A 23,568-nucleotide genomic window follows, 5' to 3' on the forward strand; every position below is an offset into this window, starting at 1 on the left:
TGTTATGTCTCGATCAAGTTTGTAGCCCCATGTTTGTCAAAATAGTCACAACTAGTAAAAAAATTGTCATATGTAGCCATCTATTGGTGGAATTTCAAAATGTTATGAATTTTCATTGGTGGAACTGGAATTTCAAAATGTTTTTTTTATGAATTTTCTTTATGAGTTTACTTTATTTGTTTTATATTTTTAAACAGAAAAAGCTTATACTAATCAGAACAAATGTCACAATCATAAAATACAATTTTTTTTTAAATTAATTTCCATTCAATCAAACAAGCAAAAAAACTAGTTAGTTTCAGTTAACATCAAGTTGATCATCGAATTAAATTTGATAGTATTTGGTTAAAACAATTATTAATAAAACTTTACTTATTTATCTCTCATATGGACCGCGAACTACTTAAAAAAAAAATCTAATTTTTAGAGATGAGGCTTCTCTTTCTTTTAAATGTTTATTTCTATCATACCAAATAATATAAAAATGTACTCTCATTTTGAAGAGATGGAATCTCTGATCTCTATATTCACTTTTGGCTGTGGAAGTACACTTATATCTTAATTATTTTTTGCAACCAATGGACATGACAATGTAGCTACCCGTGAATTATTTCTCATACTTTAATTAGTAGCAACTTTTGTAGTTGATAACATAGTACTGTCGATAAATTTAATTTTGGAGCTGTGACTGCGGTGCAGCGATTAATTATAGACCTTTTTGCCACCTTAGATTGTCCATTTTAGAGACCTTTTTCGTAGAAGTACACTTTCAATTGTACCAAATCTTACCTGCCCTAAAAGTTTACTTATCATACTCTTGGTCTTAACCTAAACAAGAGAGCATTTTCAAGACATTAGAGGCACACCAATAATAAAGTATCTCCCAACTTGTGAAGTCCGGATACGAGATATGATACTACACTGATACGTCGATACGGAAAAATTTCAAAAATCAAGATACGATACGGCTGGGATGCGTTAATAAAAAAAATTATATAATTAAATGTACAATATAATTATAACCATTAATTGTCTCAATCTCCTCTCCTCCATTCTCATCATCAAGATACAAATCAACTTCCAAATTCAGTTCATCCAAAGACAACTCTGCTAACTCAATTCTAACACCATCAAGTGGTTCATGCCAACTCTGCTAACTCTGTTAATTGAGTTAATTATAACCATTAATTAACTCAATTCTCCACTAATGTCCCACATTCTATAAATCAAAATAATATAAAAAAAAAACACGTATATGTGCGTATCGGACCACACAGATGTATCCTTCGCGTATCCGGGACGTATCGGAAAAGTATCGGATAATTATTTTTAATAAAAATAAAATTTAATCTTCGGATACTCTCCTGATACGTATCAGGAAGTATCGGGCAGGTATCAGTGCAGGATACGCAGGGGATACGATACGTCATCCATTTTGAAGTATCAGAGCTTCACAGTTCCAACATAGTTTAATTGGTAGAGATATTGTAGTATGTAAGAGTCGAAATTCGAACTTGAGATTCCTAGTTTATTCAGGTTAAGGGTAAAATTTTGGTAACTATTAGGATACTTAACTAAAAAAATGTCAACCAATAATTATATTGTTGCCACATCACCTTGAAATATGACTCATTTATGTCTAACCATATTAATAAAAGACATCACTTATTTGAAGTTTTACCATTGTTGGAGCTAGTCATTGTTAGGTTTATTAAAGAAAAGTATAGGAAAGAAAGTAAGAATGAGAGTAAGAAACATAAAGAAGATGTACAAAGAAACGTTTTTTTTGAAATTACATAAATATTATTAGTACTTTGTCTTCATTTATTCCTACAATGAATGATACTATGAGAATTACAAATTGTCTTTGTCGCTCTTTGCAGCAATAATCTAGAAATGTACTTAATATTATGAGTAACATGCCATTGCTGTAAAATGTTGATGCATATAACTTTTTTTGGTTACAAAGCAAATGAAAGACAAAAAGGGAAAACAAGAAGGAAAAAACAAAGATACTCTCTAAGATAAAAAGTTCCATTGTTGTAAATAAATTTTTTTTGGTTGATGCATAAATTAAGAAATGATAGTTGGCAATATTTATTCAAGGATGTGTCAATGTTATATCATGGACAACATGACATTGATATTTGTGATTTTTTTTTTCTGGATTACCATGATATTTGTACAAAGTTTTCACCGTCGTATAACAATGACTAATCTCCATCAGGAAATCTGTGGAGCACACTGTGGATTCTTCTCTTTCAATCGGATTTTTTCCCTACACAAGAGTCAGAAATCGAACGTCTAACCACATATTTAAGGAGCTCAAATCTCTTGTCACTTAAACTAATCCATTGTTAGTATTGTTACCATGATATTTGTGATTTTAGTTCTTTGTATATGGCACATCACGTGATCTCTTTATATCAAAAAGATAAATTCAACATAATTTTCAAATCAACATTTTAATTACAATTCTCAATGTTGATGTAATTAATACTTATTGTTTGAAGATAGAAGAATGTTGATAACTCATTGATTTTTTTTGGTAGATAGACGAAATGGCAAAGCCATTATAAACTCACACACACAAGTGAGGTACTGGGGTTCGAACCCCGATCATGGCATCCGGCCTAACAATTTCGGCATTTTGCCAATTGAGCTAGGACTTCTGGATCATTGCTTTATCGTTCATCTACGGAATTGCTTCACTACTAAAAAAAAGTTGAAATAACGAGCAAAATTAGAGACTAAGAATATAAATTTGATGTTTAAATCTGACGTTTCTAACTTAATAAGCGACGAAATTAGAGATGAATTTTGTCTTTTTCCATCTCTAAATTTTCGTCGATATCTCAACATTACTATCATCGAGCTAATCATCGGTGGCAAAATAACGATCACTAAACTCCCCCATGCCGGGGATCACACGAGAATTCTCATTTAGGGTTGCATCAATCTCTGATGTGACAAGTTTTAACATCGGAAATTTCTCACAAATGGCATTTATTCCTTGTGGTGCCTGCATAAATTGCACTTTATATTTAGTTCATAAGTGCAAGAAATCCAAAACGTAACTCACAAGCATATATAAGTCATAGTAACTCACTGCTATTAAATTTAGGAAGATGATGTTGGATTCTTGTACACCTTTCTTTAGAAGTAGAGAGATGGCTTTCGTTGCAGAATTTCCTGATAATTGTAACTATTAGACAATGCAAGACAACTCATAAACCAAATGTGTGAGACATATGATATATATGTGTGTTTTATATGATATAACCAGAGTCGGTCTTAAGTTTTTTGGTGCCTTAGACAAATCAATAAAGTTGTGCCTTTTAATTATTTGAGTGTCTTTCTTTCTCCAGCATTTTTTGTTGCCAAAAAATTCATTCATAATCAAGTTTTTCTTAAATATTTTTTTTGAAAGAAGTTTTTCTTAAATATATTTTCAATAGAATTAATCAAAGCGAGTTAAAAAAAATATATTTATATCGTACTAACTACCAAGTAAAAATAATCATATTAATGCCCCTAAAAAAAAGGTGCCCTGGGTTGCTGCCCCTTTCGCCCACCCTCAGGGCCACCCCTGGATATAACATATATGAAACTAGAATTATTAATTTTTGTGCAAATCAGATATCATTCACGCACAACTGCCGAGACTAATCGCTCGAGCCTTGTGCGACCTAAATGGACGATAATTCCTGACATAAATGCTTATTTGATTAGGGAAACTCAATTATTTTAAATTGCTCATGATTAATTAATAAAAGAATAGACAATTATGGTAAGTAGGTTATTAAACCTGTAGCCAAAACTGGATCAAGTAACAACACATGACGATTTGCAATATCTGATGGTAACTTCTCATAGATTAACTGCATTACATTGTGAGATTATAAGATAATCAACAAAGACTAATTGTTGAAAAAAATAATAATAAAATGCAAGATGGATAGAATGTATTTGCCTACACAAACCTGCCTTCCATTTGAGCCATCTCCAAGAATAAGAATTTTACCAATTTTGATTCCTTTGCAACATGCTCTCAATGCATTTTCCATGCTTTCTCCACTGGTGTTAAAGTTGGATTGAAGATTAATTAATTTAAAACTAATAACAAAAAAGTTTTATATGTTTCAAACTTGAGATACTAGCTCGGTGATAAGGGCTTATTCTTGTAACCTCGATGTACTGAGTTCAAATCTTATCGAATACCATTGTAAAATAGTCATCAGTGCCACTTTAATTAATAAAAGGAAAATGTTAACAAGGAACGATTAGGGTTTAAATCTGGCGAATGATTATCCTACTTCATAAAGTTGAGTTCTAAAATGGATCAAAAACTTAAAATTGAGTACCTTCTAATAATTGATACTCCACATAGGCTGCTACAGAAAACAACACCAGAGTATACAGATCCTACACCCATATGAGAAAACATTAATACACTTTTACCCTTCTTATTAGTAATATTAAGAAAACAAGATATAACAATTTGTCTAAGAAGTGTGTGATTGTTAAAAAACTATGAACCACGTATATTTCTCGGATCAGGTGTCTCCTGGTGTCGGGTAGGTATCATGTCTGAGTCAGTGTTTCATAGTTAGAAAAGAAATACCTGTTGGTGTTGTGACTTGCTTTTCTGTAAAAGGAAGGTGACCTAATCCATGCTCAACAACCTAATAAATCAATAAAAATTCATCATTCTTCAACATTTATGAACATTTTTCATGATTATTTCTATTTAAACAAAACTTGTTTACCAGCCTAATAAGACGATCTGAATAAAAAACAAAATCATGCTTTGAAGTGCCAACATCACGTATTAGAGTATGCATTCCCTTTATCTGAATACAAATATAAAAGTTTAGATCATAAGGTTTTTATCATTATTAATATTATTATTTTTGTAAGAGAATATGATTATGAGGAAATTTTACCTGAAATGTAGAGAAAATGACAAAAATATTTGGATATATTTTACACATATCATGTTGACCAAGCTTTGAACGTATATTTTGTATTATCAAGTCAATAGCAACATCATTATCTCCTCCAGGGATGATTATATCAGCATATTTTTTTGTTGGAAGTACAAAATCTTCAAAACTAGGTTTTACAAATCTGCAATACTAAAAATTTATTTTATAACAAGTCAGAAAATAATCTTTATATTTTTTTTAAACAACTTTAAATAACTTATATGCTTTAATTTATAACAAAATTTTCATTAAATAAATATGTATAATTAGAGAGAGAAAAATTAAATTCACTAACTTGGTCTAGAACATTTTGAATGATCCTCCCACGTTCAATGGCGAGACGTTGAATCCTTCGTGTAAGACGAACATCGGAATCTGCATTTCTTAAACCCTAACAGTATTTTTAACCAGATATTTGTATTGCTAATATTAAGTATAATTTTCATTTATTTAAAATGTAAATCGGAATGAAGAAAACAAGTAAATTTTAGTACAATAATTTCATGTTATTGAAATTTAATATATAACAATAAAAAGCTAAAGAAAAATAGATGTTGATATATACATTCTTTTCTAAGTTATGAGATGCATTGCATCCTTTCAAAAATGTGTTCAATAATAATGTAAACATTTTCAAGTATAATCAACTTGGATAAGATAGAAAATCAGAATTTTTTTTTTTTGAACAAGCCAAAATGAAATATATAAACACCGCATTCTCCCTAGAACAAGGCGTACCATAGAGAACACCACAGTTTTACGTCATAATGTGCAAACAGACAAAAGAGCACATCCACCAACTATGATAACTAAAGCAAAAGTATGAATTTTCGCCTTCATCCACCAAAAAGAAAACAGCTTAAAAGATTAACTAACCTTCATCAACATCCTTCAAAAAAAAAAAAAAAAACAACTAACCTTCATCAACAAAGATCTTCATGTTCAAAAGATTGCGGACACGAGAATCATGAAGAACTAGTATCCCTTCTAAAACTATGATATCTGCAGGGTGAACCTACAAGAGACCAAAAAGGAAAAAGAAGGCCATATTGATTATATCAACATATTGCATAAAAAAATATGTGAAGTTTATATGAACACAATAATGCAATGCCATTACATTATATGATGCATCAAAATCTACTAGTTATTTTGATAACTTAGTTACTTTAAACAAAAAATCTCATTATCAAATGAAATTATACATTCAAACATGTAATATATACTTTCTTAAAATTTAGTCCTTAAATCTCATTCAAACATCGTGGACCAACTCAACAAAATGTCAAGCATAAATCGAGACCATAAACCTAATTTCAACATATGGTGCAGCCATTATAAGAAAGTAGTTTTTTTCTTATCTCACCCTACTTGTTTCTAGTGCGTCCTACGATATTTTGGATTGTATATTCTGAAAGGTGTAAAAATGTTGAAAAAAAAACCTCCAAAAAGCCTTTATTGTTCGGATTTTAAAATTCAAAATAGAGATTAGTACCTGACGTGAAGGTTCAATTCTCTTACACCTATTGATATCATAATTTGGTATGGTAACAGCTTGTCCATGTTTTAATTTATCCATACAAGAAAGCATAAGCTCCGTATCAAATGCATCTGAAAGTTAAAGAATGAGTGTTAATTATTCTTCTAATATTGTAGATTCAATTTTTCAAAATAACTATACATTAAATCATGACTTTCTTTTGTTACATAAAATTGAAGCAATGTACTCACCAGGATGATCAAAGTTGTAGTCATTAACATTTTGTAATATCTCGTCACTCAATGAGTGGTAAAATGAGTCCTACAAAATCATGTATAAATGAATTATAAGTAAACAAAATTCATAATCAAATATTTGTATTGAAATGGATTTGGAAAAAAGATAATACTATTGACAACATTTTAGATATAATCAAATAAAATTATATCAAATAGTGCATGTTATATGGAGAATTAATTACTTGATTAATGAGGACAACACGTTGATCATGAAATTGACTATTTATCAAGTTGCACACAGTTGTTTTCCCAGATGCAGTTCCACCAGCAACCCCTAATTTTTTTAATTTGTTTGAAAACCAAAAATTAGTGTAAAAAATTGAATCAATAATAATAATAATAATAATAATAATAATAATAATAATAATAATAATAATAATAATAATAATAATAATAATAATAATAATAATTGTTAAAAATAAAAAAATATTTGTTACCGATGAAGAAAGGTTGCTTGGGAGATGGTGGAGCTTTAGAGGCATCAGATAGGAGAGAAGAAATCTTATTCTTGATGTTGAGATTCAATGGTAATGCAATCTCTTTTGGAGAATTGTTCATCTCTATTACTATCTATGTTTCTATTATGATTCTTGTGACACACATAACACATTCACCTATGATTGAGATCAAAACAGCCCAATACATATGGTAAGGAAGAATTAAACACCCTTTTTCTCTGCTAGTGTTTTGGGAAGTTAGTTACTAATATAATATTATTTTGTTTAATTTAGTTAACTAATGCATCACTTGCATGAAATTATTGGTTTTAGTTTCTATATATAGTAATAATTATGTAAAACATAGATGAAATAAATGCTTCACTGTTATGGTCTTAACTAGAGACCAATAGATCTGGGTTTCATTAATGTGATTAAGCTATAAAGTTTTAACAATAATGATAAAAATGGAGATGCGGGGTATCGATCCTCATATTGCTTGCTTACTATTACTAAGTGGGTGCTCCATCATTTAAACTACATTCCTACATAGTTCATATTTTTAAACAATATAGGGAATCAATGTTTGATTCTCGACTGATAGAGGTGGTGCCACATTTAATGTTCGACAATATCTCAAGTAAGGTTACCTTCATTGAAACCTATAGAAAACCAAAAAAAAAAAAAAATATATATATATATATATATATATATATATATATATATATATGACAAGAATTCAATTAATATCCTACAAGAACTGAATTTGAATGCCATTGTCGATGCAAAAATGTCATTGTTGGATATTTGTAAATACATCTTTCAATTCCTTGAACTATAAATAGTGATGAGTGAAAAAAAAAATAGTGAGTAATAAACCCTCTTCAAGCAAATCTATGATAAAATTACACACTTAAATAAGTTTTTGGTTCTTATGAATATACAATTTTTCATTTTTGGTCCCTCTAAAGTTTTTCATCAGTAAATTTGTTTCTCGCTGTTAAATTTTGATAGCTTCTTTTATAATTAAGTTATCATATTTATTCCAATTAGTCATATTAAATATGACTAGGTTATAAATATTTAAAAATAAGAAAAAACTCATATGGTTTTTAACTTAAATTTTTTTTTTTGTTATAATAAACTTTGACAAAATAATGAATTTGAAAAATCATGGATAGTTTAGTTAAAAGCACTAAAGAAAAACATATAAAAAGCATCTAAGTTTTGTCCTTAAAACCTCCCAAAAAATGTTCTTAAAAATAATGATAAAAATGGAGATGCGGGGTATCGATCCCCGTACCTCTCGCATGCTAAGCGAGCGCTCTACCATCTGAGCTACATCCCCATGTGGTTCAAATTTATTATTAAAAAATAAGAATTCAGCGTAGCAGAAGGAGTTTAGACTCCCACGATGATGAAACAATGTTTTATTCTCAGGGTGAGAGATATGTTATATTTAATGTCTGACGGTGCCTCAAGTAAGATTACTATCAGTTAAGGGAAATTATAGAAATTCAAAAAAGGTTATATAAATTCAACTCATGTCTCACAAGATTTGGATTTGAAATTTGTTGCAAATGAAAAAAATGACATTCTAGATATTATATAAATACATCTTTCAACACTCTTTTTGGTTGAGTTAATGGGTTAAAGGAGTTAAAAGGTCTACGATTTGAATTCTAGCAAAGGAGAAAATACTAACATAACAATTTTATATTTGTCATTCAAAATAAAGGGGGGGGGGGGGGGGGGGGGGGGGGAATCTATAAACTATAAAATAGTGATGAGTCAAAAAAAAACTATAAACAAGTTATAGAATTAAATAAAAAAATTATCCATATAAATATATAATTTTTTCGTTTTTGGTCCCTCCAAAATTTGTCTTCAAACAATGGTATTTCAAATATTTTCCCTAATCAAATTTAGTTTCCGTTGTTAAAATAGTTAAAGTAACAATGTATAGAGAAACTAATAACAAAAGATGATATATTTATAAGAACCAAAAACTTATTTTAACATAAATTTTTTACCCTGGAAAAATTTCATCTTTCATTTTTAAGTATACACTACCACATGTGAAGCCTTTAACGACGAGGACTATATTTGCTAACAGGAAACTAAAAATTTAGAGGAAATAAAAATAAAAAATAGTATTGTTAGGTACAAATGATATGGCCTACAATATTTATCCTTACTCGGTTATTTGTGCGCATAAAGAGTAAGTTTTCCCTCGTGGAGGGTGTACATGGAGTTAGACGTTCGGCTGGTAGCTCTCCATTTTGTGGCATGATCAGCTGATAGAGTCCAATGTGTGAAGCCTCCCTTGAAATTTACATCTATGTCCATCGCTCCTTTCACTTAGTTGCGCTATAAACATGGAGCACGAGTTAGTTTCGTCACTCATTTATGTTAGTGGCGTTATAAACATGGAGCACGAGTTAGTCACCTCATTGTCTTGTTCAACTGGATTTTGACTTAGTTTGATGTCTTCAAATCCATGTATACCTCAATAGACTTGAGAAAGAGAAAAGTTGACGTGTATTCGACGGTAAACTATAGCGTTCGCCTAACCTACGACCGATGGAGGGAAACTCGCCTACCCTTAAATCTCCTATTTGAAGATTTTAGCTAATGGAATAATAACTTTTTAAGTGTAAAAAAATTCCTCCTGCATTGCATTGTCAAATATTTGAGCGATGAGATGATACGATGTAAACTAAACCAACTGCACGTAAACAATGTCATCATTGCAATGTAAAAGCAAAAACTAACCGTTAGAAACTCTACCTTAACTTGGTCAAAAACAAAAAAAAAACTCTACCTTAACTTTCAAATGGTCCTTATCTTCTTTAAATCTTGTTGATTCAATTACCTAATGACAATTAATTTTCCCAATTGATCTAGTCATTTCCTGCTTGATGAGTGGATGACTTCTCTTGTAAACTACATGAACCAATTGTACGTCAGGAATCAGTACTCATATGACTAAGTGTTAACAATACTCATATTCATACATGCAGTTTGAAAAACGATATGAACTTGTACCTTTGTGTGTAGCAACTACAATATTTGTACTTTTATTCATTGGATATCTATGTACGTATACCTTTTGCATGCAGTTTAACTAAAATAAATTCTAAAATAACAAAAGAAAGTGGAGCAATCAATCTCTTCTAGGTTTAGAAATATATAGATATTAATACGTGTAAAATATTTTTACATTCATTCAATTAGGTTTTATCATTTTGTCATTATCATCTAAAAAAAACTTTCAATTTCATAATTCTCTTTTATCTCTCGATAGTTTGATGTATGTATCCACACTCATACCGACTTAAATTTACGGGTAATAATTTGCGTTTGTACTTGTACTCATTTTATTGTGAGTTTTTATTCTACCAATTGTGAATATTTTTTCAGCTCAATGAGTACGAGTTCAATTGTCATTCCTAAGTGTATGTCATTTAATGGGGATTTTTTAAAAAATTAGTTTGGCCTAAATCTATCCAATTATTCATTGGATATCTCGTTTAATGTTTGACTCTAACCTCATCTTCCTCATGATTATGACTTTAGATCTGAAGTATAGGGACAAACCCAAATGTAAAAAATTTGGTTACACTCATACAAATGTCTTTTTTTTTTAAAGATAAATTGGTTTAATGATGTTGAATGATGTGACAATGACTAAGTTATAAATATTTATAATCATAAAGAAAAACAACGTTTTGTCCTTAAAACCTCTAAAAAAAATGTTCTTAAATATAAATATTTATAATCATAAAGAAAAACAACCAAGTTTTGTCCTTAAAACCTCTAAAAAAATGTTCTTAAAAATAATGATAAAAATGGAGATGCGGGGTATCGATCCCCGTACCTCTCGCATGCTAAATGCTAAGCGAGTGCTCTCGCATGCTAAATGCTAAGCGAGCGCTCTACCATCTGAGCTACATCCCCAATAATACTAAACTTATTCTTTAAAAATTATTATTTGTATTCTGAATCACACGTCTCTGTTTGTCTTGAGTATGATAAGGTTTTTAATAAAATTTGTTGTTAAAAAAAAAAATACTCCATGAAAGAGACATAGATGAATATTTATCTGAGGAATACGCAGTGGCATTTTATTGTTCATATATCTTGTAAAATCAAACAAAGATAACAACACTTGCAGTTTTTTTTTCCGATGATTATGCAATTTTATTGAAGATAATAACCCAGCAAATGCTTGAACTAGAAGAAGGATACATAGAAATATATCAGTAAGAACAAGCTTAACAAAGCTGCCCAAATAAAACACCAAGAAATACAACAAGACTAAAATACACCAATAAAGCCAATGAAAGTTGGTTAAGTTGGTAATAATTAAGTTGACTCATTCATAAGTAACTCTAAAGCTCGTCGTGCCTTAAGGTCTGACATGACTCTAATAAGTCGAGGAGCCCAACTCACATAGAGTCAACTTTTTATTAAAACAAATACATCAACAAAAGAACCAGAACGCTTTCATAGGAAAGATAGAAAACAACAAAACTAAAAAAAAACACAAAGATGATTCTCCAAACATAGCAAATCCACAATGACTAAATGCACAACCTTCCATTCTAACACCAACAGTAACACCTCAAGAACAATACTTGCAAAATATAATCAATATGCTTCTTTGCCACCTGTCAAAGAAATTTAAAGGTTAAAGAGAGAAAAATTGAATTGTGCAAGGAATCTTAAGTGTAAGAATATTTTGAAATAAAATTATAAGTTTAGGATAAGTAACTAAATTGGTTGAAAAAAGAAAAAAAAAAAAAAAACTTAACTGTTAAGACAGAAGCAAATATGTGAAACACACTTCGGAATCTGAGGTCCGGTACAAATAAATGGGCAGTCTTCATCTCTATTACATCGAGTTCCATTTACAACATGAAGTAGGAAAAGAAATATGATCATAATATAAACGAATTTGAGAATTGCAGCCATGTTTCTTCTTCTTTATGTGTAGCAGCAAATAGAAGATTGTTTGATCACTTTACAAATTCTTAACACTTAATATATAGGCATACGGAAAAGATTATCTTTAACCTTCATATAATAATAATAATAATAATAATAATAATAATAATAATAATAATAATAATAATAATAATAATAATAATAATAATAATAATAATAATAATAATAATAATAATAATAATAATAATAATAATAATAATAATAATAATAATAATAATAATAATAATAATAATAATAATAATAATAATAATAATAATATAATAATAATAATAATAATAATAATAATAATAATAATAATAATAATAATAATAATAATAATAATAATAATAATAATAATAATAATAATAATAATAATAATAATAATAATAATAATAATAATAATAATAATAATAATAATAATAATAATAATAATAATAATAATAATAATAATAATAATAATAATAATAAATAATAATAATAATAATAATAATAATAATAATAATAATAATATGGTTTGTATAATATGGACCCTGTTCAATGATGGATTATTATATTTTTAATAAATTTTAAAAAAATATTGTTTTTATCCTTCATCTTTTATTATTATTATTAAAGGAGTCTTTAACGAGTGCCCTTAGACACTCTTTAAGCATTCCAGATTTAGTAATTATTTTTTTAAAAAGTCAACTATTACAATTTTCAATGCATTCAATACACAATTTTTCATTAAATATTTACTATTTAAAATACTTAAAGAGTGTCACGGGAACACTCGTTAACATTTCTCTTATTAAAGTTATATTAATTATGCATTAAATAATTAATGTTTATATTTCGATATTTTTTAGAGTTTCATATTTTGTTTACATACACTACGTAAACTGAGTTTACATACACTATGTAAACTGAATTTACGTATACATAATTAATGTGCAGTGAACATGAATAAAGGGTATATTAGTAATTTTGGGGTGTAACTTGGATTATTTGGGGTGTGGGTAGTATCTGTCTTTGATTTATCGTGTTTATCAAAAACAACATGCCATTTTTAGCGGTCCTACAGATAATAAAAAAAAATGCCACAACAACAACAACATGCCTTTCAAAAAACATGTCATTTTTTTAATTCATCGTGTTTATCCTTTTTTCTTTGTGAAACGTGTTTGTCCTTTTTGCCTACTCATGTTTGTCTCGTGGTAATATTTTTTTTAAGATTAAATTTAAATTTTATGGTGTACAAATGAGACAGACAAATCTTGTATCATATACAAACTAGTTTTCATCATTTGATCAATAAATTTTATCAATAAATTAAATGAAATATAATATAATATTTTATCTAAAGGTAGAAAAGAGTGTACTACCTCCGTCCCTTATTATAGGACCCTTTTAGAAAAAAATTTGTCCCTTTTTATAAGACTCTTTTGATATTTTCAAGTGCATTAATTATTTCTTTACAAAATTACCCCTATTTACTCTACATATTTTTTTTTAAAAACAATAAATTCTTTTTTCCTTTGATAAAAGAAGAGCAATAAGTTAACGTGGGAAAACAAAAGAGTATAACTCTCATTCATGCACTGAAGCTGCCTTTATAATGATGATATTCACGTCCCACAATAAAAACATATACTAGTTCTCTATATGTTTATATACTCTTGTTTCATGCTCATTGTTCTTAAAAAAATGGTGCCAGAAATTTAAAAATAATTCCTAAAAATTTTAAGTTTGGAGCTTCAAAATTGAAATTTTGGGAAAAAAAGAGTGATTCCAAATTTTTGTGGAAAAAAAATGGAATGGTTATTCACGTTTCATTTTTTTTGTGCCACGGCCTTTCCAAGTCTACATTCAATCCAGAGGTACATTCACGCCTCCTTTTCAATTATGGGTACAATGATAAATTAATTTGGTGCATTATTCAAGTAGTAGTGGGTAATTAATATAAGAAAATAATAAATTGTGATTTCAATTATTAGAAGGGCAAACATGGAAAAAAATGTCATTTGTCAACAAATTTAACACAATAATCAACTTTCTTAAAACCCGTGTTTTTTCTAAAAGGGTCCTATAATAAGAGACGGAGGTAGTATATTACAAGATCATTTTATTTATGCATCTTAAACAAAACATTTTTAACAACATGTCTCTATTTTGATGTGTCATAGTTGTCCTTTTTGCCGACTTTTGTTTGTCTCATGCTTATATCACACATCCTTAATAATAATCTGACATTAAAAATATTGGTTGTGATCATAGTTCATTTTCTTAGGTATGTCATCTGAAAAACTAGTTTTGGAAGAACCTATGAGACAATAAAAAATATACAAAGAAATATAGATAATGACATAAAAACCAAAACAATATAAAGAGTAATTACACAATGAGAGTGTGAAAAAGAGTTGTCACAAAATGACGATACAAGTATCATTTTTCACTTTGTACCAAAAAAAAAAAGTATCATTTTTCACTTTTTTTAACCCAATTTCACTTTTCTCCTTTTTTGGATTTTCATGAGAGAATTGGCCTGAATCTCAAAAGAGAATATTAACTTTTAAAAAATTGGATGGGATTTTCATGAGAGCCGGCTACATGAACCAATTGGATGGGATTTTCTTTCTTCTCCTTCCTTCTCTCCATTCAACTTGATGCTTTATGCAACGTCTTTAGGCTTTCGAATTGTACGTCCGGAATCAATACTCATATGACTAAGTGTTAACAATACTCATAATCATACATGCAGTTTGAAAAACAATATTTGTACTTTTATTCATTGGATATCTATGTGCGTATACCTTTTGCATGCAGTTTAACTAAAATCACTTACTCTTAAAGCTTATTAGGTCTTGCTTATCACTAAACCTAATTTTTCCCTCTAATTCCATGCAATTAATGCTTCCTAAGCAACCCTAATTTTTTCCTCCTTCTAATTGTGAAATTTGAAATTCAAATTGTTTTGAAAGTTTGTTGCAACACTTCCAATACATGTGCAGTAAATGAGAGCTATGCGGCTTTCCACTTTTTTAGGCTCTATATTATTTTTCCAATATTTTTTTGAACAAACTAAAATGGTGTATATATATATTCACAAAAGACCCCCCGCACAAGGAGTGCAAAGAAAGGACAATATTATTTTCAACTTCAATTTCTTCATGTGCGGTAAATGAGTTATGTTGTTGATGACTTTCCACTTTTTTAGGCTCTATATTATTTTTCCAATATTATTTTCAATTTCAATTTATTTCTGATAGTTAACGCCAAATACATGCCAATTTCAATTTCAATTTGTTTTTGTTTGGAAGCATAAGTTATTAATTCAAATACAATAACCAATCTGTGTGGTAAAACGTGATGCATTAGCCCTTTTTTAAACTTTCTGTGCTTAATATGTGAAGCTTTAGAAATCTACCCTACTTACTAGCCTAAGTCAAATTCAGTTGCAATCTGCCCTATTTTCTAGCCTAATGAGTTGCATAGTAAATGGAAAACAATTAATTCCATCTATTTCCAAGAATTGCTCAACCGTGCAAAGTAGGCAGCGTTGCATATACTCTTCACCACACCTAAACTCTTTCACCTCACCCTTAAACCCAACAACTCCAATTTCTAAACCATCATCACCTCCATTTCCACCCACCAGGTATTCGATTTGTTCTTTCTTAATTTTCTATCCTATTTGTTCTTTCTCAATTCAATTCAATTTAATTTGGTAATTCTTCTCTTACCTTTCTACTATGTTGAACTCTCTAAGGCATTTTATCATTCAGGAAAAACTAATGATATAGATGTTTTTTTAGAAAAGGAAAAACTAACGTAATAGATGTTAAGTACTACTTGCACTTTATAAACCATTGTCATTAGTGAATCAAATTAACTTTATGTTTGTGTCTGTATTTCTAACAATGATATAATAAACAAGACTTTTACTATATATATCATGGCACTAACAACCTTTTTATTGCTACAGTTAAGAAGTACCGATGACTATAAACTATAGTCGAAACAACTTTTGGATAAATAATTCATGATTTGGAGAAAATGGACTTGGATTTTTTTGCTATGACAGGGAAGGCACTCCTATCATTGCAAACACGTGGTTCTGTTTCTTTCCATTGCTTACATTTTCTCCAACAAAGTCTTTGGGAACTCTCTACAACGAATCCTCAGCATGATGAAGAAAACAACTAATAAGTGATTACAAATGTCACTACTCCTTCTACAACAAAGTCCATTATGTCACTACTTTTTCTTTTTCGTTTTTTGTAGATTAGTTTTGATTAGATCTCTCTCTGCAATATCAAATCAACAAAGATTTTTTCATTCTTTTGTTTCTTTATGAAATTTATTTTGGCAAAAAACTAAGCGAAAAAGAAACGTAAATGGTGGTTTTGTTTGGATCGTCGTTTTCATTGTATTATTTTATCAGCGCATGTTATATAGATACAATTAAGTGTATAACTGGATAAAAGAAATGGACTTTTTGCCATATACTGCAGTTGTAGGTAATTTCAGTTTAAGTGTTTGTTCTTGAATCCTTAAAAAAAAAAGGCTCCATAGATGCTGAAACACAACTTACAATATATCGTCAAATGTTGTCTTTAGAGAATTCTTACGTAATGTATAAAACCTTATGCTTATGTATGATTTCGCTAAAACCTTATGCTTATGTATGATTTCGCAAAAGAATGACTCATCGTATTAATATTCATATGGATCAATGTTTATGAAGAAAACAAACTAGCTCACCCAAATTGTCATCGAAGAGTATCAAACATGAGACCTTTGAGAAGGAGTATACTCTAAGATACCAAGTCAACACAACCATTCAACCCAAGTAGGATCAATGTCCGTCATGTGACTTAGTTTAGAACAATCTTTTACTATGGTATATCATATTGCACTTAATTAATTTTGATATGACCCGTGCGATGCACGGGTCGGCGATCTAGTAAATTCTAAAATAACAAAAGAAAGTGAAGCAATCAATCTCTTCTAGGTTTAGAAATATATAGATATTAATACGTGTAAAATATCTTTACATAGTCGTTCAATTAGGTTTTATCACTTTGTCATATCATCTAAAAATCGACTTAATAATTCTCTTTTATCTCTTGATAGTTTCATATATGTATCCACACGGTATTGGCTTGGGACCTGGGAGTGTGCTCATCCTCAAGGTCTCAAGTTCGATTCTCTCTGGTGTCAATTTGAGGGGGTTAGTTTAGCTTCTTCAAAAAAAAAAAAACACTCATACCGACTTAGATAAAAAAAAAAAAAACACTCATACCGACTTAGATATAAGGGTAATAGTTTGTGTTTGTACTTGTACTCATTTTAAGAGTTTTTATTCTATCAATTGTAAATTATTTTTTAAACCCGATGAGTATGAGTTCAATTGTCATTCCTGCATGTCATATTTAATGGGATAAATTTTTTAAAATTTGAGTTTGCCCTAAATCTATCCTATAAAGTCGGATTGAAAGTTGAAGGATATCTCGTTCAATGCTTGACTCTAACCCCATCCCCCTATAAAGTCGGAATAATGGGATAAAAAAAAATTAACAATCAAAAATGGTATATAATAACAAATTTAGGAAATCTCCCAAACACAAGGTGTACCCAAGAGACTCCTAATAATTACAACCTGTCACAAGTACAATGGCACTTAGCAAATGGGATAAATTTTTTAAAATTTGAGTTTGGCCTAAATTTATCCTATAATGTTTGACTCTAACTTATCCTCCTCATGATTATGACTTTATATTAAGTGTAATACAATCGACTTGATAGAGAATGACTCTAAATCTTGGATGTACTTCGATATTATCTTAAATTTTATATTGGTTCACAAAATTGACTTTTAGACATTCAATTCAATGTAAGATCGTATGATGTTTAATCTAAGTGGTTTGATAGCAAATAGCTCAATCGATCTTGAATGAAATCTAATCTAATCTTATCTTGAATAAATAGCTCAATCGATTCTGTTTCAACTCCACAAAATTGGCTTTCAAAGGTTGGGAAGGGTTTGTTATTTTCTTTCTACAATTTTCACGTCTCCGCAGAACCCTAACCCAAAGCCCTAATTTCATTGATTAGAAACAATTATGTAAAACTTAGATGAATTAAATGCTTGGAGACCAATAGATGTGGATTTGATTAGTTTTGTGATTAATATTACCAACACTTTTTTTTTTTAATATTACCAACATTGGAAAACAGAAAACGTTGATAGCTTCTTTTATGGTTAATTTATCATCATATTTCTTCCGATTAGTCATATTTAAAATGACTAAGTTATAAAAAAAAAAAAATTGAAGAAGCTAAAATGAATTATATTACCACCTCAAAGAAGTCCTTCCTAGCACAAGACGTACTAAGGAAAGAACAACAGCGTCGAAAACAATATTTACAATAGTCTCCTGTACAGAGCAAAAGAAAAAAAAAACAGAAAAGAAACTCTTAGCCTATGTCCAATATGGTAAACGGACTAAGCCACCACCCATGGTAATTGAGGGAAAGAGAAATATACTTCGCCTTCAACCACGTAAAAGCAAGCGACTTAATCTTGTCGACCACCTGATTAACCGAGCATTCTTTGACATTAAACAGCCTATTGTTTCTTTCCTTCCATATTTCCCAAACTACAGCAAACCAAATAACCTGAAAAATAGAGCGGTGAACCTTTGTGGTACCACCACTATAGCTAAACTGATTAAAATGATCCGACACCTGAAAAGGGGCAGCCACTGACAAGCCTAACCACCTATGAATTAAGTGCCAAATAGAACCAAAAAAATTACAATGTAAAAAAAAGTGATTTGAGGATTCCAAAGAGCCACAACTAGACACGCAAAGCCTTGATGCTTGGTCAATAACACCACGACGGAACAAGTTATCTTTTGTGGGCAATCTGTCTCGAAACAAGCGCCACGCAAAGAGCACAACCTTCAACGGAACGTCTTTATGCCACAAGGAGCAAGCATCCACCGAAGACACTAAAGGAGGTTGAAGAGAAAGATATTTGTAGGCACTTCGAACAGTGAAAGCATTTGATGATTCTAACGTCCAAAACCATCTATCAGCCTTAATGACTAAGTTATAAATATTTAAAAACATAAAGAAAAACAACCATGTTTTGTCCTTAAATAAAATCTAATCTTATCTTTACATTTGGATCGATTCTGTTTCAACTCCACAAAATTGGCTTTCAAAGGTTTGGGAAGGGTTTTCTGTTTTGTTTCTACAATTTTAATTTTCCGTCTCCGCATAACCCTAACTCGAAGCCCTAATTTCATTCATTAGAAACAATTATGTAAAACATAGATGAACTAAATGCTTCATTGTTTTGGTCTTAACTAGAGATCAATAGATATGGATTGATTAGTTTTGTAAGTCCAAGTGTTTACATGTTGATGGATACATAGTAGACGAGATCACTAGATTGAACCGTACAAAAAATGTTAATAGCTTCTTATGTATCTTTCGTACGGTTCTTAACTTCTTCTTCTTTTTTTTTTTTTTTTGCTATAATAAACTCTGAGAAAATGATGAATTTGAAAAATCATGGATATTTTCGTTAAAAGCACCAAAGAAAAGTATAAGAAAAGCATTTGAGTTTACGTCCAAGTGTTACATGTTGATGGATACATAGTAGATGAGATCATTGGATGCTACCGTGGATAATATTACCAACACTCAGAGAACAAAAAACGTTGATAGCTTCTTTTATGTCTTTTGTATGGTTTTTAACTAATTTTTTTTTTGTTATAATAAACTTTGAGAAAATAATGAATTTGAAAAAAAAAACATGAATAGTTTTGTAAAAGCACCAAAGAAAAGTATAAGAAAAGCACCTAAGTATTGTCATTAAAACCTCTACAAAAAAATCTTAAAATAATGATAAAAATGGAGATGCGGGGTATCGATCCCCGTACCTCTCGCATGCTAAGCGAGCGCTCTACCATCTGAGCTACATCCCCATATAGTTTAAATTTATTCTTTAAATAAGAATTGGGCCTAGCACAAGGAACTAGACTCCTATAACGATGAACCAGTGTTTTTATTCTCGAGTGAGAGATATGTCATATTTCATGACAGTGCCTCAAGTAAAATTACTATCAGTTAAGTAAAATAAGCTAAAATTACTATCCAACAAGTTTTGGATTTGAATTTTGTTGTCAATGAAAAATGTCATTGCGCATATTATGTAAAGACATCTTTCAACACTCTTTTTGGTATCTAATCTTATTTTACATTTGGATCGATTCTGTTTGAACTCCGCAAAATTGGATTTCAAAGGTTAGGAAGGGTTTTTTGTTTTGTTTCTACAATTTTCAGGTCTCCGCATAACCCTAACTTGAAGCCCTAATTTCATTCATTAGAAACAATTATGTAAAACATAAATGAACTAAATGCTTCATCGTTTTGGTCTTAACTAGAGACCAATAGAACAAAAAACGTTGATAACTTCTTTTATGATTAAGTTATGAACATATTTCTTCCAATGGGGTTTGCTAGGATACACCCACTAGTTTTTATTAAGGTGTGTTTTAGCAAAGATATAACTAAAAAGTTGTTAAATACACCTTAAGGTGAATGTTGCTAAAACACACCTTCTAAAAAAATAAGTGGGTGTATGTTAGCAACTCCTATAGGCATTTGCTAGGATACACCCACTTATTTTTTAGAAGGTGTGTTTTAGCAAGTTATAACTAAAAAGTAGTTAAATACACCTTAAGATGTAGCTTGTTAAAACACTCCCAAATAAGTGTGTTCTAGCAAATCCCTCTTCCAATTACTCATATTTAAAATGACTAAGTTATAAATATTTAAAAACAACCAAGTTTTGTCCTTAAAACCTCTAAAAAATGTTCTTAAATATATGTCCTTAAAACCTCTAAAAAATGTTCTTAAAAAAAACAACCAAGTTTTGTCCTTAAAACCTCTAAAAAATGTTCTTAAATATATGTCCTTAAAACCTCTAAAAAATGTTCTTAAAAATATTGATAAATATGGAGATGCGGGGTATCGATCCCCGTACCTCTCGCATGCTAAGCGAGCGCTCTACCATCTGAGCTACATCCCCTTATATATTAAAATTATTCTTTAAAAATAAGAACTGATTCTAGCAAAAGAAGTTAGACTCCCACGATGATGAAGCAATGTTTTATTCTCGGATGAGAGATATGTCATATTTAATGTATGACGATGCCTCAAGTAAGATTACTATCAGTTAAGGGAAACTATAGAAATTCATAAAAGGATATATGAATTCAACTCATATCCCACAATATTTGGATTCGAATTTTGTTGCGGATGAAAAAAAATGTCATTGTCGATATTATGTAAATACATCTTTCAACACTTTTTTTGATAGAGTTAATGGATTAAATATTTGTCATTTGAATTCGGACAAGTGAGAAAAATTAACATAACAATTTAACATTTATTATTCAAAAGAAAAGGAGAAAAAAAAATCTTTGAACTATAGATAGTGATGAGTAAAGAAAAACTATAAACAAATTATATAGTTAAACAAAACAAATTATCCATATTAAAAAGAAGCCTATGTAAGTTTATAATAGGTGTTTATCTGTAGAAACATTTAGATCAGGTAGCTTCTAAAAATGATCAAGTATAAACAAGTTCTTATTTGCATATCAGAAAAAACTATGTCATTTTTTAAACAAGTATTGATAAATGTAAAATTTTCATGGCAACATATTTGCATACTCTTCCATTCCAGATCAAATACTGAAGAAAACTTGGAAATAAGCAAATGATTTAATCCTATAATAAATAATATATCAAATGCTACATTAATAAACTAGGCCAAAGAATTTGTGGTGTTATCTGTCTAAATAGTAGCGATAATATATAGGTTTTTGTATAAAACAAAGTAAAATAAAAGTTAGAATATTTTATTCATTGGTAATGTATTAATTCTCATTTAAAATTAATACGACTATAATAATGATATTTTGTCATTATTTCGGGTCCATTTTATAACGATTTATTGGTTGTAAATAATTAGCATAGATGAATACATCTATACGATCTATATTATACCGAATACCCATTACCACTTTCACAATCTCTTTGAGATTTGTAAAAACTATGGTTGAAAATGGCTCTACATATAATTCAATCATGGAGATTTCAGACCGGCGGAACGATTGGTGCTTTTTTGCTAGGGTTTCGAGGGTATGGACCGTGTCTGATGTTTATACGCATGTGTTGCCGTTGTCCATGGAAATGGTTCTCATGAACCGAAACGTAAGCATTTATTGTTTCAAAAATTGTTATCTGTCTAATAGTGATAATATAAAGGTATTTGTACACAACAAAGTAAAATAAAAAAATAGAATATTTTCTTCATGTGTAATGTATTAATTCTCACTAAAGTTGATCGTTTTATACGTCTTTTTTGTTATAGTGCAACAATTTATTGTATTGTGGAAAGGTATCTCACTCAGAAATTCAAGAATGTTGTCAAGGAGAATTGTGTTTATATCATGCTTAATTTCTGTGTCTCTCATAACGATGCTAGAATTAAGACGTCCTGCCATAATTTCATGCCAGAATTTGTCGATGGTACCAAGATTAGACCGGTTGACGACGTTGTTGTCCCATGCATACGTGTTCAATGAGCCCACTGAATTTCTCGGCCTATCTCATCAATCTGAGTTTATGATCGGTGAGTTGCTAAACGAACTTAACAATGATCAATTGAATAAACTATTGTGCAATTGTATCAAGCATACCTATGACGTCTGAAATTATCGCGATATAAAAAAAATTAAATTAAAATGTATACATATGATAGTTAACTGAGAAAAAATAACAATCGCACAATAGTTTATTCAATTGATCATTGTTAAGTTCGATTAGCAACTCATCGATCATAAACTCAGATTGATGAGAAAGGCAGAGAAATTCAGTGGGCTCATTGAACACGTACGCATCAATGGGGACAACAATGACGTCTAACGATATAATCCTGGTACCATCGACAAATTCTAGCTTGAAACTATGGCAGGTCGTCTTAATTCTAGAATCGTTATGAGAGACAGGAAAGTTAAGCATGATATAAACACAGTCCTCCTTAACAACATTCTTGAATATCTGAATGAGATCCCTTTCCACCGTACAATAAATTGTTGCACCCGTAACAAAAAGACGTATAAAATCAATTTTAGTGAGAAATAATACATTACGCATGAAGAAAATATTATATTGTTTATTTTACTTTGTTGTGTACAAAAACCTATATATTATCGCGACTACTTGGACAAATAATACTTGTTGAAATAATAAATGCTTAGTCCATGAGAACCATTTCCATGACAACAGCAACACAGACGTATGAACATCAG

At 29.8% G+C, this 23,568-nt stretch overlaps 1 protein-coding gene, 2 long non-coding RNA genes and 4 other non-coding genes across 8 annotated transcripts; 1 reads left to right on the forward strand and 6 right to left on the reverse strand.

Moving 5' to 3' along the window:
- Positions 1 to 2,743: 2,743 nt before the first annotated feature.
- On the reverse strand, positions 2,744 to 7,744 carry LOC146913195 (uridine kinase-like protein 5). The gene is made up of 14 exons (XM_085716433.1): positions 7,205 to 7,744; positions 6,950 to 7,041; positions 6,720 to 6,789; positions 6,484 to 6,599; positions 5,907 to 6,003; positions 5,284 to 5,363; positions 4,947 to 5,138; positions 4,770 to 4,853; positions 4,625 to 4,685; positions 4,365 to 4,425; positions 3,984 to 4,077; positions 3,809 to 3,881; positions 3,110 to 3,192; positions 2,744 to 3,022 (listed from the first exon to the last, which is right to left on the reverse strand). The coding sequence occupies exons 1-14, from the start codon at positions 7,323 to 7,325 to the stop codon at positions 2,876 to 2,878; spliced, it is 1,371 nt and encodes a 456-aa protein (XP_085572559.1). The 5' UTR covers positions 7,326 to 7,744; the 3' UTR covers positions 2,744 to 2,875.
- A 735-nt stretch (positions 7,745 to 8,479) lies between these two features.
- On the reverse strand, positions 8,480 to 8,552 carry TRNAA-AGC (transfer RNA alanine (anticodon AGC)). Its single transcript has one exon. It is a non-coding gene; the product is annotated as a tRNA-Ala (tRNA).
- Positions 8,553 to 9,214: 662 nt separating this feature from the next.
- Positions 9,215 to 11,859, reverse strand: LOC146913197 (uncharacterized). Of its 2 annotated transcripts, XR_015013338.1 has the most exons (3): positions 10,029 to 11,859; positions 9,654 to 9,875; positions 9,215 to 9,574 (listed from the first exon to the last, which is right to left on the reverse strand). It is a non-coding gene; the product is annotated as an uncharacterized LOC146913197 (long non-coding RNA). The 2 variants fall into 2 exon arrangements; XR_015013337.1 differs by having other exon boundaries at positions 9,654 to 11,859.
- TRNAA-AGC (transfer RNA alanine (anticodon AGC)) lies at positions 11,057 to 11,164 on the reverse strand. Its single transcript has 2 exons — positions 11,128 to 11,164; positions 11,057 to 11,092 (listed from the first exon to the last, which is right to left on the reverse strand). It is a non-coding gene; the product is annotated as a tRNA-Ala (tRNA).
- A 3,671-nt stretch (positions 11,860 to 15,530) lies between the features above and the next one.
- On the forward strand, positions 15,531 to 16,588 carry LOC146913199 (uncharacterized). The gene is made up of 2 exons (XR_015015286.1): positions 15,531 to 15,830; positions 16,158 to 16,588. It is a non-coding gene; the product is annotated as an uncharacterized LOC146913199 (long non-coding RNA).
- Positions 16,589 to 20,099: 3,511 nt separating this feature from the next.
- Positions 20,100 to 20,172, reverse strand: TRNAA-AGC (transfer RNA alanine (anticodon AGC)). Its single transcript has one exon. It is a non-coding gene; the product is annotated as a tRNA-Ala (tRNA).
- Positions 20,173 to 21,205: 1,033 nt separating this feature from the next.
- TRNAA-AGC (transfer RNA alanine (anticodon AGC)) lies at positions 21,206 to 21,278 on the reverse strand. The gene has a single exon. It is a non-coding gene; the product is annotated as a tRNA-Ala (tRNA).
- Positions 21,279 to 23,568: the final 2,290 nt, after the last annotated feature.

Source organism: Medicago sativa, chromosome 6 (genome assembly GCF_051527215.1).
Source record: "Medicago sativa cultivar Bolivia chromosome 6, Bolivia_mono, whole genome shotgun sequence".
In the NCBI taxonomy this organism is placed as follows: Eukaryota; Viridiplantae; Streptophyta; class Magnoliopsida; order Fabales; family Fabaceae; genus Medicago; species Medicago sativa.

Coding starts and splice junctions, on each gene's coding strand:
- LOC146913195 (XM_085716433.1), bottom strand. CDS start 7,325: ATGAACAATTCTCCAAAAGAGATTGCATTACCATTGAATCTCAACATC. Junction 4,078..4,364: donor GGAGTATCAATTATTAGAAG/GTACTCAATTTT, acceptor CTTTAACACCAG/TGGAGAAAGCATGGAAAATG. Junction 3,882..3,983: donor ATGGCTCAAATGGAAGGCAG/GTTTGTGTAGGC, acceptor AATGTAATGCAG/TTAATCTATGAGAAGTTACC.